The 17472-nt window shown below is 46.0% G+C and overlaps 1 protein-coding gene across 1 annotated transcript in view; it reads right to left on the bottom strand.

The window, feature by feature from the left end:
* HDHD2 (haloacid dehalogenase like hydrolase domain containing 2) overlaps nt 1–17472 on the bottom strand; it is a 28489-nt gene that overhangs the window by 3895 nt on the left and 7122 nt on the right. Inside the window, exon 4 of the mRNA XM_018561003.1 lies at nt 780–996. Coding sequence (XP_018416505.1) covers nt 780–996 — 217 coding nt within the window. The remainder of the gene's footprint in view (nt 1–779; nt 997–17472) is intronic.

Genomic DNA, 17472 nt, shown 5'->3' with positions numbered 1-17472 from the left:
GTTGCGATTTTTGATGTTGAAGTAAATGAAGTAAATTTGTGCAACTGTTTATCATGATTAAAATTTCCCGCCAAACCTCCCTCTCCACCTCAAGCGCATGCCTTGGCATTATTTCTTTTCTCTTACCTTGAGCTTGTAGTGAAAATCACTTTTTATTACTCCCTGTGACATCATCACCAGACTTGTACAATTATTGCAGGAGCAGCTAGTGGGAGGTTAGTTCATACTGACATAGGCACCACCCAGAACTACATCTCCCAAAAGCCCTTTTCCTACACACAGTGCGGCGTGATCAAGCCCTTGGGGGGTCGAGGCGGCAGCATTGTTTTGAAGGGAGACAAATCTATATATGTATGTAAAGAAGGACCGAGACGAGAGGGGGAGACGCAGAGTTCTGTAATTCCGCACGAAAGGATGACAACACTGGTTGGCATTTCAGTGTAGGTGTTGTCAGCTCAAACAGGAAGTTAGGAGCTCACTGGATGTCTGGCAGATCACGGAGAATTTTTTGGACTTGCAGCTTCCTTAAACATTATTATTATTATTATTATATAGGATTTATATAGCGCCAACAGTTTTCGCAGCGCTTTACAATATAAGGAAGACATTACAATCACAATACAAATCAAGACAAGATGGTGAGGAGGGCCCTGCCCCTGAGGGCTTAAACATTAAAGTATTTACATGGATAAAACATGGGAATGTGTATTGCTTGTATGTACGGAATGTACTTTTTTCCTCTGGCATATACTTCAAATTCAACAACGTTTGAGACTCACATCCCCGATCATGACGGCCTCCTCCGGGCTGCAGCCTGTGCTCCGCAAGGCTTCCAGGAAGAAAGTCTTCTCTGGCTTCCCAACCACAGTGGCTTTGGTGTCAGTAGCATACTCCAGTGCCGTCACGAATGGGCCGGGACCCAATGCCAGACCGTCCTTCCTCTTATAGTACCTGGCCTTGTGGATGGCAATGATTGGCGCTCCGTCCAGGACCAGCCTTAAAGGAAAAGGCAGAGAGAGAAATATATAAGGGGAGACTTACAGCATGTCAAACATTGGTGCACATGTCAAACTGTCTATCTGCAGGTCCCTCTGGACTTCTAGTAGAATGCAGAAGAATCTTACCGCACTCCTTACTGGTATCTCCCTGGTGGTGGGTGCTGTAGTGACTGCGGATGGCGCCGCTTCAGATCCAAATAGTAATGTATGTCACCAGCACACCAAGGTTCAATCTTCAAGCGGTGATCATTTTATTGATGCGCACACATCTTGTCACATTGCAACGTTTTGGGGCCACCCAGGGTCCTTTCATCAGTGCACTCCTATCCAGTATTTACCCCAATACCCCAACCCCCTGAGTGGCCCCCGAAACATTGCTATGTGACAGGATGTGTGCGCATCAATAAAATGATCACTTCTTGAAGATGGAACCTTGGTGTGCTGGTGACATACTTTACTATGTAGGAGATAACAGGCATGGCTCCCAGTATAACCCAGTAGCATGGACACCATATGAATGAATCTGAGCAAGCCCAAAAAATCATTACAAAACCTCATCTGGGGTCCGCTCCAGCACACCTAGACAGGGCTTTAATGACCATCATGGTACTGGTGGGTCATTGATTCAAAGGATCACTGCGCTAGAACTGGATTCTATATAGCTAATAGGACCAGCAGCAACTCTGTGTAACAAAGGTATCTGATATGGCAAGTAAGTTGCGCTTGATCTAAATGGATGTGAATTCCAAAGTGAAAGGATAAACTATTAAAGGAGAACTACGGGGTCAGTGTTTTTCCCCATAGTTCTCCTTGGGGTAACGGGAGGACATAAACTAGCGTCCTCCCGTTACCCTAAGCTCAGTATACTGCGAGTTACAGCTTGCGGTATACTGAGACGCCGCACCTGGAGCGGATCCCGACGTAGATGACGGGATCCGCCCAGCTGCGTGACTGACAGCTGGCTCTGCCTATCTAGAGGCAGAGCCAGCTGTACCCGCCCCCTCCCCCGTCCGTTCCGCCAGTCAGCGCTGGCAGATCGGAGCGGGGAGAGGGGAATCCAGCCCCTCCCCTGTCACGGCAGAGAGTCGTGACAGGATCGAGAGGTGAGCGAACACCGGTATGTGTTCGCTCACCTCCCGATCTACTGAGCCGACCTGTGACAGTCTCATTGTCACAGGTCGGCTAGAACTATGAGGTGAGTGGAAAGCACTCATCTCATAGTTCACCTTTAAATCACAAAAAACACCTAAACTTCTATATAAATACCAAAAACTTCTGTCTCGATATGTGATCAGTAAGTGAATAATCAAACGATCAAAATGAACCAATCTCTTGAATCAAAAGAAAAACCATAATTAGTGTATAAATGCCGGAAGTTCCTATTACGGCATGTGGTACGTGGAACATGTATTCAAACACCCCACAGTGTCTCAATAAATATATATGTGACAGAAGCGCCGTGCTCCCACAGTGTAGCCTAGAGTCCTCTGTAACGAGCAAATGAAACAGAAAATAAAGCACTTAATTGCAATCCTTATATGGTGCGTCGTTGCCTAGGACAGCAGGGATAGAGGGGAGACAACCAAGCTTCAAAACTGTAATAACTTTATCCGTAGTTTGTTTCTCTCTTTTGGCCACCTCTGGACATCTGTGACAGAATTCAGCAATAGAGCTGAAGGGGGAAGAGAGATGGCGAGAGGAGTCACAAGACTCTCTATACAAACCTAAAGTAGCTCTTCGTTCTCTTGTAGTTTTGCTCTGCATATAAAGCAGATAGCACGATGCCGCCAAAAACACAATATGGCCGAAGTATGTCATAAAATAACCGCACAACACACGTGGAAAAGGACGTTATAATTCATTTGCGCCTACGGTGGTGTAATGACTAGCTATAGCCCTGCACCTAACATCTTCAACAAAGTATTGTTACTGAAAGGGTAAGTGCACTCCTATCCAGTAATTGCCCCAATGCCCCAACCCCCGGCCCTTCTAATAGCCTCTATATACAGTAGCATAGACCTCAGGTCAGACAATCACCAATATTGATGGGATAGCAGATCACAAGCAACACACTGCTCATCTTCTACTACAGGGGACAGCAAATGTACTCTGATATACAAGCTGTACACTCACTACTTTACATTGTAGCCAAGTGTCATTTCTTCTGTCTCGTCACATGACATGATATCATCAAATATTTACAGACATGTGAGGGGTGTACTCACTTCTGGGAGATCCTGTATGTATTTATTGATGTGTGTTCTGATGGGGGGGGGGGGGGGGGGGATTCCCTCACTTCCTGTCCATGTGAAGTTGGTACAAGTGACAGAAGTTGTGGCACCCAGCGTGATAAACAGTCATAAAACAGTCCGACATTATAACCCTTACCCCCTCTACTAAAGATATGTTCTTGTCTTTCTGTGTCCCCGCGTTGGAGAGATTTCACATCACTTCCTGTCCTAAGAAGAATTGAGGGCAAATCTCCCCAGCGGGGATAGACAGCAAAGAATTTGTGACCGAAGCTTCAACTGCCTTCATCGCTTTGGCTTGGAGTTTGATTGTAATCCATTCCTCAAAGTTTTTTTGTCATTTAGAGCATAGAAGTACCAAGGAAGTCCCCAAAACACTTTCAAGCCAGCCCCCAAAAAACAAAATAACTAATCTGTTTCAGCTACTCAGGTTAAGAAAATAGAGGTTTCAGTTGTACATATATGCAAATACACGTGGAAAACTGCAAGATGGACTACAATCTCAATACAAATGACTAAATTAAAGGTGACATTATAGTCCATCCCAGGAGTGAGCTTGGAGCGGTGACTACTCTACAACACACACAGGGACCATGGGGAACAGATGTAGCCCCCCTCCAGAAGGAAGGACAGTGTCAGCACCAATTCAGAGATGATTGGAGGATCTACAGCTGAGTGATACACAAATAAGATATATTGTTGTTCATAGTTAATGTTCTTGAATGCATTTCTAAAATGTAACTCCTGACTTTAGTGTCACTTTAATTAGAAAGGAATGAATCTTCAACTTCTTTTTATGTAATATTGCATGATGGCCACTAGATGGGGCTAAAGGAGCATAGGGAAGAAGTATGTGTTTTCTATGCTCCATCTAGTGGTCATAGTGTGATATTACAGGGGCAGGAATGAAAACGCATTCCTTTGTAAAGAAACATCTAAAAGAACCTTTGTTTTGTCATTTATCCGCACAGAACGAATGGCTACAGATAATCGCAGGGCGAACGAACCAGTGACTGGTTTATAAACAGACCCCCAAGACTTATGTGCTCGGTTATTGACTCCACTCTCTGTACACTTTGCTCTTCATACAATATTCTATCAGTTGCAAATACGGCACCATCTGCAGCTTTGATATCAACAGCCGGAGCTCTTGCAGCTACTTCAGCTGGAGCGTGTTCAGTCCTTACAAGTTTTCCCGGTGGACTAAAAGTGGTCAGAGAGAAACTGTAGCCATGTTCTTTACTTGGCTCCTCCCCCTTGTCACACAATTGCTTTTAATCTCATCACTTTCTGGAGGGTTGAAGCATTGTTTCAACGAGCTGTAAGGGTACCAATCAACCTGTCCACACCTGTTAGTCTCGTAGCTGGGAACTCAAACGTTTACAACACCGAAATATATGTAAATGGAAAGCAATCAGAATTCATTTCGGGGTTTAGGGCCTGTGAATATCTGGGAATATTCGTCCTGTGTGAATATATGCACAAAATTAACGTCCTTTTGTTTTGTTTTTTCCTTTACAAGTGTCATTAAAAATTGAATGTCCTGATTGTAATATCACATTATGGCCACTAGATGTAGCCGAGGAGCACAGAAAACAAATACGTATTTCCTATGTTCCTTTTGCGCCATCTAGTGGCCATAATCAGTTACTACAAGAAAACATTAAAATGTAATTACACTTGTAAAGGGAAAAACAAAAGAACCTTCACTTGTATATTAAAGTGACATTAAACCCTCAGATTTTTTAACATAAACCAATACTGTAATGTGCGCCTTACTGTAATCCATGGTAGTTTCCTTCTCTTTGCTGCTCTTCCTTTTAAATCCGTATCTCTTCTCATGCTGGGCAGAACTTCTGTTTTGCAGCAGACTGCCTTGTCTCTGGAATGGCTACATGGTGTCTGTGTGCAGGTTCACAACCTGAGCCAGCACTACAGGAAGAGGCACTCAGCTGCAAAGGGAAGTTCTCCCCCAGCATGAGAAGACATGAGGATTTAAAAGGAAGAGCAGCAAAGAGAAGGGAAACAACCATGGATTACAGTAAGGCGCACATTACAGTATTGGTTTATGTTAAAAAATCTGAGGGTTCAATGTCACTTTAAGTCGCACAGAATGAACAATCACAGATATTCGCAGGGCGAAGGGCTCTGCAAATTGTTTATAAATCAACCCCTAAATGTTTCCAAGGCAAACAAGAAAACTGAGGCTGCTACCGGCCACAACTATGAATGCTGATGTACTAAGCGCGCCCAGTAATAACGTTCCCTGGCGTCACTATCTGATGCAAATCATAATGACTTCCCTTTTTTTGCAAAATCCCCCTTTTTTTTAATCACTACGGCCCTATAAACTTCGGATTACAACATCAAGCTCTGCCGGGCTGCTGGAGGAAGTAAGGTCACATGACACATTAACGCTTGCCTCGCCTGCTTCACTTTGGTAAAGGCCGAGTCTATCCACAGCAAAGGTTGCTGGGAGGCGGAATCACTCACCACCATATGACGTCTATGTGGCAGCATTTAAAGTAACGAGTCGGAGGGGGGAGGGCTGGTCTCACTCCTCTTGCTCCATTCAACATATTGTATAACTTCGTCTGTGCCCGGCTCTGATTTCATTTCATATATGGTGAACGTCCCCTCCTCTCTCTGCCGGCGTCCATCACCAAGATGGCCGCTGGCATGTATCACCAAGATGGCCGCACATGCTTGTGATAACATCACAGCAGGGTGTGACCCGGTTTCCCGCTCCGGACGACACCGGGCCTTTGGACACCACTGTGACTCTGCCAACTGCCATTTCTACCCTGGCTCAGTGGCCAGTAAGGGTTCTCGTATTGGATGGCAGCAGGTGGACCTTAGCCATCAGGTCAAGGAAAGTCAGACCCCCATTAACAGAGTGAAACTAAACCAGAGAGGGGCACACAAGACTCCATAAAGGTAATAGCTGGCATCGCATCTCGGCGTGGCTTTCCTTAGGCAGGACTTAATACATAAAATACTTGTTTTCGCCTCATTTGTTGCATCTCAGGTCTGCCAATCTCCAGCAGCCTCTTTGCAGCCACATCCTGCCTACATGCCCTCCAGCGATGGCCACGTGGCATGTCTCAGGATGGGCCGTGCTTGTACAAACGCATTGAAACGCCCATTTTCTATTGCAAGGGTGGGCAACTTCAGACCTCCAGCTGCCATGTAAAAACCAAATCCCATCATCGGCCTCTGGGAGTCCTGCCTGTGGCAGTCAGAGTCTTGCAATGCCTTGTGGGACTTGTAGTTCCACAACAGCTGGAGGGATGGAGTTGCCCACCCCTGTTCTATTGGAAGCCCATGTGACAGGGTGACAACACAGGAGCACAGCAGGGAGACGGGGACAAACTGTTGTCACCCGATAACAGAAAGTGGCTGAACAAGGAACATCCTTGCAGCATCGCTGGGTATTATGTAAATAAAAGCTGCAGATTTTAGAACATGTTGAAGGTAAAATGAAATCTTAGTGACTGGGGGCGTCACCTACTGTAAATGGAGAACGGGTTCACTGGCACAACCTAAATCCATCCAAGTCTGGCACTGAATTGTGGGAAACGAGACGGACCCTAAAATGTTATCATGGAGCTCCATTTGGTATCCAAACCCAAAGGGGCTCTACGGTGAGCTAATGGGGTCATCAATGCCGACACTTTCTGCCAAACCCCAAAGCTTCTCCCGGGGCCCATTCACACTACTACAATTTTTTTTAAGCACATTACTTCAATGCAATGTATAGCAACGCACACCAAGCAATGGAAACCCAATGCACCAAGGCAGCACTAGAAACCTGCTTTTCATTGAACCGCAATGTACAGATGTGACCCATCATAGTGCAGGACTGCTAAAACACGCACTGGGATGCCCAGTCATGTAACATCACATGTTAAAGGCACACTCCACCTATGGGGCCATGTTACACCCATATGTAATAGAACATGTTTGCATTGCCCAACCCCCACCCACAAACCTGATTTGTGAGTTTCTTCCCCATTCAGCGTCTTGTTGTTTCTTGAATTTAGTGTGGTTGTGCAGAGTCCATTCACAGACTCCATTCACAGGGATCTGCCTACAAGACCCATCTGCCACTGTGCGGAGTCCATTCACAGACCCATTCACAGAGATATTGAAAGAGAAAGACTACAAGACCCATCTGCCACTGTGCAGACTCCATTCACAGGGATCTGCCTACAAGACCCATCTGCCACTGTGCGGAGTCCATTCACAGACCCATTCACAGAGATATTGAAAGAGAAAGACTACAAGACCCATCTGCCACTGTGCAGACTCCATTCACAGGGTCTGCCTACAAGACCCATCTGCCACTGTGCAGACTCCATTCACAGGGATCTGCCTACAAGACCCATCTGCCACTGTGTGGACTCCATTCGCAGGGATCTATGAATGGAAATACTACAAGCCCCATCTGCAACCGCAGCAAAGGGACTAAGATCACGGTCACTGCACTTGTAGTAGGGATGCACCAATACCGATACTAGTATCGGTGCCAATACTGAGTATTTGGGCGAGTACTCGTACTGGCCCAATTGCTCCGACACCTTCCCTGATGACCCGCCTCCCGGCTTCCTGTTCGGCCTATTGCTGATTGGCTGGGAAGCCAGCTTTCCAGCCAATCAGCCTCGAGCCAGCCTCGAGCCAATCAGGAAGCTGGGAGGCGGGTCATTACTCAGCGCCCAGTTTCCTGATTTGTCAGGAAGCCGGCTCTATGCTGATTGGCTGGGAAGCTGGTTTCCCGGCAAAGCACAATCAAGCTGGCCAAACAACATAGAGCCGGCTTCTCGGGCAATCAGATTGCCCGGGAAGCCGGCGCCGTGCCAGTGGAAGCTCCGGTATTGGTACTCAGTATTGTTGAGTACCGAAAGCAAAGTATCAGTACTCGTACTCAATACCAAAAAAAGGGTATCGGTGCATCCCTACTTCAGTCCATTGTTTACTTTCACCAGCCCCATAACATAAGGTCTGTGTCTCTGTACAGACCTGGGGCTGTAAAAAAATGCAAGAGCCTGGAGACGGCACCCACTGATCACAGTTGCAATGCTCTGCAGGCTTCCATGCACACATTTTATTAATACATATTTTATTCTATTAAAGGGGCCTATTTATAAGAAATTTACAAAGGTATTTGCCCAGCGAATCTCTGGGAACATTCGTTCTGTGTGAACAGAGGCAAAAAAAAAGAAGAACGTCCTTAGTAAATTTGCTCTCAGGCTGAATATAGATTGTAGATTGTAAGCCCTCAGGGGCAGGGCCTCCTTACCATCTTATCTTGAATTGTATTGTGATTGTAATGTCTGCCCTATATTGTAAAACGCTGTACAAACTGTTGGCGCTATATACCGTATTTTTCGCTCCATAAGACGCACTTTTTTTCCCCCAAAAGGAGGGGGGAAATGTGCCTGCGTCTTATGGAGCGAATACCTATCGCCCGACACCCGGGACATGCAGTTTCGGGCGCGTAGTTTCTTTTTGTACATTCAGCCCTGCTCCTGACAAGCAGAGCTGAATGTACAGTGGGAGCCGCTGTTCGTTTAATACAAGCGATCTAAGTAGATCCCTTGTATTAAATCGAGCGGCGGCGGCATCGGCGATAGTGTCCGCCCCCCGCCGAGGTTTTCTGGGTCCCCCGTTCCTCTGCGGGACTGTGACCCGTCACGATCCCCCATAGGAGCTCACCATAGAGCCCATTGAGCAGATGAAGAACGATGTTCTTCGTCTGCTCTGTGTGATTACTGAGACAGCGCCACTTGTCTCAGCAGTCACTAACTGCAGCTTCTGTGACAGAATTTCTGTCACAGAATTTCTGTCACAGAAGCCATGCGTCCTATCGTCCGGAGCGTCTTATAGACCGCAAAATACGGTAAATCCTGTATAATAATATAATGTAATACCGTATTATGGCCACTAGATGGAACTGAGGAGCACAGGAAATAAGTATGTAGTTACTATGCTCCTCGGCTTCATCTAGTGGCCATAATACGGTATTACATTACGTTCAACTTGAAAGCAAATATTTCAAGAATGTTCGTCTTTGTAATGTAGTGCGGTATAACATTACATTCGACCTGGAAAGAAAATATACTTTAGAAAGTCTCCGAAACGTGCAGCTCAGTGTAAAATCTTGGCATCTGCTGAGATGAATGAACTCCAGTGCATCTACAGGAGTGACGTCATCACCTCGGCACAGCCAATAAAGATGACGGAAGACCCTGTACCCGGAAGACGGTAGTGGGGAGGGGCGAGTATAGCTCTTTCTAAAGTGTATATATTATTACATTTTGGCATGGCAGAAGGTGGACTGTGCCTTCAATATGAATGTGGTAAAGCATGTGACCATCTGAATGGGCCCTTAAGTGTATTTTTTTTTTTAAAAAGCGAATGTGTTTCTCAGCTACAAGTGCAGCCCTCTGACCCCCCACCCCACCCCTCAGCGCCCGGCTATGATCTTCTTTGCACATGTGCCTCCCTGCACGTAACTGATCAGAGCTGCGCCAGGGGCTTATCACAGCCGTATCTGCCCTTGTAAAGATTACACAGATCCAGCTGCACCTTGCAGGAGCTCTGCGGTAACCGGCACAACCTGGTTATCAGCACCCACCGCCGTCCACATTAACCCTTTACTGCTGCCAATTCTCCGAGCCTCCGGGTGACAATATGCGGCCTTCATCACAAGGACATTAATGGAGTGCAAGATAAAAGGGAAGCCATCTGATGTTCTGTTCATGTGATGAGGACAGCCGGCCATAAATGTTTCTATCTAGAACTATAAACGAGCAGATGTCTGCCAGTTCCCGGACTGGGACACTCTGAATGGTACGCGGTGATATGGGGGTGGCCTGCCTAGCGAGTAGCTATAAAATCTAAAAGGAGATTGCACAGTGATTGTTCAAACATCTATGTCAGGGGTAGGCAACCTCCTATGTCAGGGGTAGGCAACCTCCTATGTCAGGGGTAGGCAACCTCCTATGTCAGGGGTAGGCAACCTCCTATGTCAGGGGTAGGCAACCTTCGATGTCAGGGGTAGGCAACGTTCGATGTCAGGGGTAGGCAACCTTCGATGTCAGGGGTAGGCAACCTCCTATGTCAGGGGTAGGCAACCTCCTATGTCAGGGGTAGGCAACCTCCTATGTCAGGGGTAGGCAACCTTCGATGTCAGGGGTAGGCAACCATCAGCATGCCAGTTGTTGTGGAACTACAAGTCCCATGATGCATTGCAAGACTCTGGCAGCCACACGGATGACTCCCAGAGGCCGAGGCAAAGCTTCAATGTTATTGCAATAGATTTTCATTAAGGCACAGTGATTAATCAAACAGGGGTAGGCAACCTTCGATATCAGAAGACAACCTTCTATATCAGGGGTAGGCAACCATCAGCACAGCAGTTGTTGGGGAACTACAAGTCCCATGATGCATTGCAAGACTCTGGGATGACTTTACAGAGGCCGAGGCATATCTTCTTTCAATGTGCTTGCAAGAGATTTTCATTTATGTACCATACACCCTAGGCCAGAGGATATGCAATTTGTAACGAGTGTAGTCAGCTTTACACAAGTTCTGCTGCTTGTGTAAAGCTTTACATCATTATTGTGAGTTTCTAAGTGACTTTGACTACAAAGCCTGGAACACAGAGGAGCAAGGCACTGATGGTAAATGAGAGGCATCAAGCACTGTTTGTGATAAGGAGGTACCAGGCACCGCCTGTTAAACAGATGTATGAGCCTTCATTTGTACTACAGAGGGAGGCTTCAGGCACTGAACAAAGAGTCTGCGGCCCCTCAAGAGTCTGCGGCTCCTCTTGCTACGCCAATCACTCTGCTTTACAGTCTTTTCTTTTGTGTCCTCGCTGCTGCCGAACAAGCCTGGAATTCAAATAGATCTTCCAATCTATCAGAATGAATCACTGAAATCATTCCAATTGAATCCGCTGAAAACAGAAAACCGACTACTAAATCCACTGATTTCAAGAAGATTTTTTGGCAGTGGCTAAACGTCAAAAATTCCAACATGGTTCAGGAATATATTTGTACAAAAGTCCTACTCTCCGACCTCCATTTCTAAGTTCCTCTCATCCTCTCACTTTGCCTCTCGGACTCGAGTTTTCCAAAAAGCCCAGGAAGGGGGTCTTTGTTACCCTTAATGTAGATACAGGGCAACACTGTGCCAAAGACTCGGCCACTACATCTGTACCGACGGCACGTGCTCTTGGAGACTCCCCCCTCCATCCCCAACATTTGTTTTATGATAATTCCCAGTGTGCATACCTTTTTTCACCCATCTTTAGTCTAGTCATATGATGTCACAGGTCCTCTTCCTGCCCTCCTGTCCTTGACGGTGAACAATGCCCACACAATGACGTACGCTTACAGGAAGCGAGCTAAATAAGGCTGGGCATCATTCAACTCAACAGCAGGATGGAGCTCAGTATCTTCAGGGGACACCGACAGAAAGGAGGCAAGTCCTGAAGCACACATTTCGTTTTATTATAATAAAAGAGCATGGTCAATACTAACTTAAAGTGACATTAAACCCTTAGATTTTTTAACATAAAACAATACTGTAATGTCCGCCTTACTGTAATCCATGGTAGTTTCCCTTCTCTTTGCTGCTCTTCCTTTTAAATCATCATGTCTTCTCATGCTGGGGGAGAACTTCCCTTTGCAGCTGAGTGCCTCTTCCTGTAGTGCTGGCTCAGGTTGTGAACCTACACACAGACACCATGTATCCATTCCTGAGACAAGGCAGTCTGCTGCAAAGGGAAGTCCTCCCCCAGCATGAGAAGAGATACAGATTTAAAAAGGAAGAGCAGCAAAGAGAAGGGAAACGACCATGGATTACAGTAAGGCACACATTACAGTATTGTTTTATGTTAAAAAATCTGAGGGTTTAATGTCACTTTAAGCTGGAGTTGGGCTTTATAAGAAAGGTTGTATTGTATCCATGGCACACCTTACAAGCTTGCCCACCGTTCATGCAGGGTGCTGTAGTGACTTGGTGGACGGTGCCACCATGGTATAGAGATCATCTTGTACTTGATTCACATGAAGCAACAGGCATCAGAAGTCGACATTTTAGAACTTTGTTGGATCCTTTTCTCACTTTGTCAATCCCACTTCCTGTAAGTTCAGGGCGTCATGGACACACCCACCCCACCGATGGTACTTCATCAAGCCAGCCTTGCCCCAATGATGGAGAGAATGGCACTCAAGTCATTATGTGGGCATTTTTTTTTTTCAAAAAGTTTTTATTTGTTTTGTTTTAAATGCATATAACAGTGATCACACTTTCACATTCAGTGTGTATTAAAACGCTGTATCAAATAAAGGTTACAAACTCAGGTTTCCATGATATAATGGTACAGTCAAACAGTGCAGTCCTCAAGGACTACATACCATTGGTATAAGTACTACGAACATTGTTACGAAAACTTTGGGACCAAGGTTCAGAGGCTAAGTATGAAGTGGTTGGTTCCAACTAGGTAAAAGGAATGGGAGAGGAAGGGGATATATGGGGAGAGGTCGGGATAGGAGGCAGGATCTACATTTTGTGAAAGCTTCCGTTATTGAGATATCAAAGGATCAAGGACTCCATATCAAAGGAGGGAGGATGGTATGACTCAATCCATGGTTCCCACAGTTTACGAAATGATACCAAAGCATCCATTTGGAGAGCAGTAAGTTTTTCAAAGAACATCACTCTCGATACTCTACGTTTGACCTCCACAAACGGTATGTCCGGGGATTTCCAAGCCTTCGCAATTACCCTCTTGGCTTCAGTGAGTATAAATGTGACCAGACGGTATTGCCTAACAGTGCACACCGACGGTTTCTTATGTAGTAGGGCTTCTAAGGGGTCCTTGTGAAATGTTTTGCCTGTGACAGTGTACAGAAGTTGGTATACTCTATGCCAAAATCTCTTCACTTTAGGGCAATCCCACCAAATGTGATAGACTGACCCTTCCCCCCGGCAGCCCCTGAAACAGTTTGGTGAGTAGGACGGGATGGCTCTGGAGATCCTGAGGGGTACCAGGTACCACCGTAGGAGCAGCTTATAGTTGGCTTCAATTGCCTGGACATTTGCTGAGCTCCGTGAGGTTGTCATCCAAATTTGAGACCATGTCTCAGCCGGGATAGAACACCCCAGATCTTGTTCCCATTTGGAGGCGTATGTGGGGAGTGGAGTCTGCAGGTGGTCAAGAATCAGAGCATATAAAACTGAGATGGGCCCTCTGTGTTTTGTGTCATAGAGTAGGAACTCCTCAAATGTGGTGAGGGAGGGAGGGGAAATTGACTTATCCAAAAGAGTTAGTATGTAGTGTTTGATTTGCAAATATTGGAAGATGTCTCGTTGGGGCAATTGGTGTTTGGCTTGAAGCACCGAAAATGGGGTGATGTCAGTGTCAGAACAGAAATCTCTAAGTAAACTCAAGGACTTGACACGCCAATGTGCGAAAGCTACTGGGTTGGTGTATCCCGGCTGAAACATTGGGTTACCATGAATGGAGAGTAGAGGTAGCTGAGGGGAGACCCAGTTTAATTGACAGTGCAATCCTTCCCAGACTTTTAGTGTGTGTGTAAGAATTGGGTTCTTAGATGCTCTGCCAAATTTGGGGGGGAGCCAGGGAAGATTGAGGAGAGAAATTGGGGAACAAGTATAGGCCTCTAATGAGACCCACAGTGGCATTTCGCCCTTCCCATACCAGCACACCAAAGGGGTCAGTTGGGACGCCTGATAGTATTTGTGGAAAGAGGGGAGTCCCAAACCCCCTCTTACTTTGCTCCGATACAGAACCAATCGGGAGACCCTAGGAATTGACCCCTTCCATATGAAGCTAAGTATGCGGTGTTGTAATTGTCTAAGGCGATAAGAGGGGATAGGAACGGGTAGGACCCTTGCATGGTATAGGAATTTGGGGAGCAGGGTCATCCGAACTGCTGTGATTCTACCAAGCCACGATATTGGATGTTTCTCCCACGATGTCAGTAGGGTTTCCATGTAAGAAAATAATTTGGGGTAATTAGCTTGATACATCTGGGCATAAGTTGGAGTAAGGTGGATCCCCAGATATGGCAGTGCCGAATGGGCCCATTGGTATGGAAATTACCTTTGCAAGGAGTTAAGTGTCGAAGGGGAAAGGGAGACATCTAGTGCTTTTGATTTATTCATGTTCACACAGAGACCCGAGAGGTTACCGAATAGCTTTAGTAGCGGTTGTAGATTAGGGAGTGAGATCAGCGGTTCTGTAAGAATCAGCAATGCGTCATCTGCAAATAAGCTAATTTTATGATGGTACCCCGCGACTTCCAGACCTTTAATGTCAGTATGTTGCCGTATTGCCTGTGCCAGGGGCTCTATGGCCAGAGCAAAAAGGAGGGGGGAGAGAGGGCACCCTTGCCTGGTCCCTCTGGTAATATCAAAAGGAGTCGGAGTGGAATCCCTGATATTGTACGTAGGCCGTCGGTTTGGAATATAACGCCCCTATCCATCTCATAAAGTAGTGTCCAAAACCCCATCTGGTAAGAGTATAGTTCAAATATTCCCAACTCAGTGAGTCAAATGCTTTGTTAATATCTAGCGCCAGAAGCATAGTGGGAATATTTCTTTGATGTGATATATGGAGTAAGTGGGATATCCTGCGGACACTGTCACCTGCCTGACGCCCCAGCATAAAGCCCACCTGATCCTTGGATATCAGACCCAGAAGAGGAGATCTGAGGCGAAGGGTCAGGATTTTGGTAAGTATTTTCAAGTCTGCATTGATTAGTGAGATTGGGCGATAGTTGGTGCAGGACGTGTGATCAGTGTCCGGTTTGGGTATCATACATATGGAGGATAGGAGGGATTCTGTTCGTAGTTCACTCCTCGTGCGCAAAGCATTAAAACAGTCCGCCATAGGTGTTGCTAGGGTATCAGCGAACTTTTTGTAGCAGGACGTGCCAAGGCCATCAGGCCCAGGGCGTTTACCAGTGCTAAGATGTTTAATTGTGGCCTTAATTTCAGCTATTGTAATGGGGGAGTCAATCAGCTTTTCGTGTTCCTCGGAGAGGGCGGGAAGGTTTAAAGTGGCAAAAAATGTGTCTAATTTAGATTTATCTAGGGTGCCGGTGGCACGGTAAAGATGTTGTAAATGGGATTGAAAAGCCTTTAAAATTTTGACGGGGTGGGAAGTGACAGGGGTCCCCCCCAGGCGAAGTTGGATAGGGTTTTTTCTGGGATTAGCTTACCTCAGTCTATGGGCAAGCATTGTGTCTGGTTTGTCTCCTTTAATATAGAACCTATGTTTGGTCCAGGCTAATTTATCGTTTGAGAGATGTGTTAGGCAAAGATTAAGTTCTGTTCTTATATGGAACAAACGAGATCTGTGTTCGGGAGTGGGTTTCTGTTGAAAATTTTGGGATGCCACTAGTAGTTCAGATTCCAATTGGTCAATGCGAGATGTCCGTTTCTTTTTGGCTTGGGATGCAAGCTGAATCAGCCGACCTCTAATAGTGGGTTTGTGAGCCTCCCACACTGTTGTCGGTGAAGTGACCCCGTCAGTATTTAACTGGAAGTATTCGGTCAGAGAGGCCTGGGTCGCAGCCAGAATATCAGGATTTGTGAGTAAAGAGTCTCGCAGAGACCAAGTGAAGCTGTGTGGTCGGGGGATAGTTAAGGCGAGAATAATACTAACTGAATCGTGATCTGACCAGGGGATTGGAGTGATTTCTGCTGAGGATACCTGTGTAAGGGCGTCTGGGCGTAACAGAATGTGGTCAATGCGTGAAAAGACATTGTGGGGGTTGGAGTAAAACGTATATTGTTCTTTAAGGGGGTGTATTTCTCTCCAGGAGTCAACTAGGTGGTATTGGGTCAGCAAGGTCCTAAAGCGCTTGGCCGCAGATATGTCTGTAGAGGGGGCTGCCGGGTGGTTGGGATCGTGTCGATCAACATGAGGATGTAGCAGTAGATGTGAGCATTTTAGTTTTAAGCCAATTATCATCAAGAACAGAAGGGAAGGAAGAGGGCCTGTGGCATCACTTGACCATGGGTGGAAAAAGGTATGTATACTGAGAATGATAAGAAAACAAATGTGGAAGGAGGGTGGTGGGTCTCCTTGGAAGAAGGTTGACAGAGGACGTATTAAGGGGAAGGCAAAAAGATAGCAAATAATCTTCTTCCTCGTATCTTCATTAAGGGCAACAAAGATCACTTTCCTGGGCTTTTTGGACAACTCGGGTCCAAGAGGCAAAATGTGAGCCCTGTTGCCGTAGAGGAATGGGGGAGGATGGCACAACCATGTAATGTAAGGGAAGGAAGAGGACCTGTGACATCACATGACCAGACTAAAGATGGGCGGAAAAAGGTACGTATACTGGGAATGATTATAAAACAAAATGTGGAAGGAGAAGGGGTCCCAAGGGAAGGACTGATTGGGGGAAGGCAAAAACAGAGCAAATAATCTTCCTTGTATCTACATTAAGGGCAACAAAGACCACCTTCCTGGGCTTTTTGGACAACTCGGGTCCAAGAGGCAAAGTGAGAGCCACGTTTCCATACAGGAACATTGCCAGCTACGCTTCTATACGTTGGCCTACTTTGTCTATATACTGTAAGTGTTCTGCATCCCAGATACATATCAACAACTGACAGGATACATAAGATTCTAGCTCAGTGTCAGTTTATTGCCCCAGCATAACGGCATCAGGACCATTGACCTAGACATGACCGGGGTTCGCCCCTACCTTCCTACCCTCCTACAGGGAACAGCGGCCCTGGAATGATACCGTATACAAGTTATAGAAAAGTGCAATGTATTTGAGAACACCAGGTACTATCAGGGGTGATAAGATAAGGCAGCCGGTAGATTAGATAAAATTGGGGAAGGTTTCCCATTCGCACTGATGACCTTCCAGAGAACTCGATCATGGCCATACCAAGGATGGGGCAATTATCAGGAGAGGCCTTATCAGGCAATAGAAGCGATACAGCTACAGATAACAATTTCACTTTTTTTTCTTTTCTAAGTGTTTAGCAACATAGAACATTTATTTACTTTTCCTTTACATGTGAATGTGATCCATTCGTTGTATATATTGATATATTGGTATCCATATATGCTAAAGCTGCACTCCGACTGCACCCCCCTTCCCACTACAAACCATACCCCCCCCCCCCCCTAGCTAATTACTGTTGCTGCAAAAAATCCTATT

Source organism: Nanorana parkeri, unplaced genomic scaffold (genome assembly GCF_000935625.1).
Source record: "Nanorana parkeri isolate BGI_ZX_2015 unplaced genomic scaffold, ASM93562v1 scaffold492, whole genome shotgun sequence".
NCBI lineage: Eukaryota > Metazoa > Chordata > Amphibia > Anura > Dicroglossidae > Nanorana > Nanorana parkeri.
Note: the sequence above shows the minus strand (reverse complement) of the source record. Positions and strands in the feature narration are given on the sequence as shown.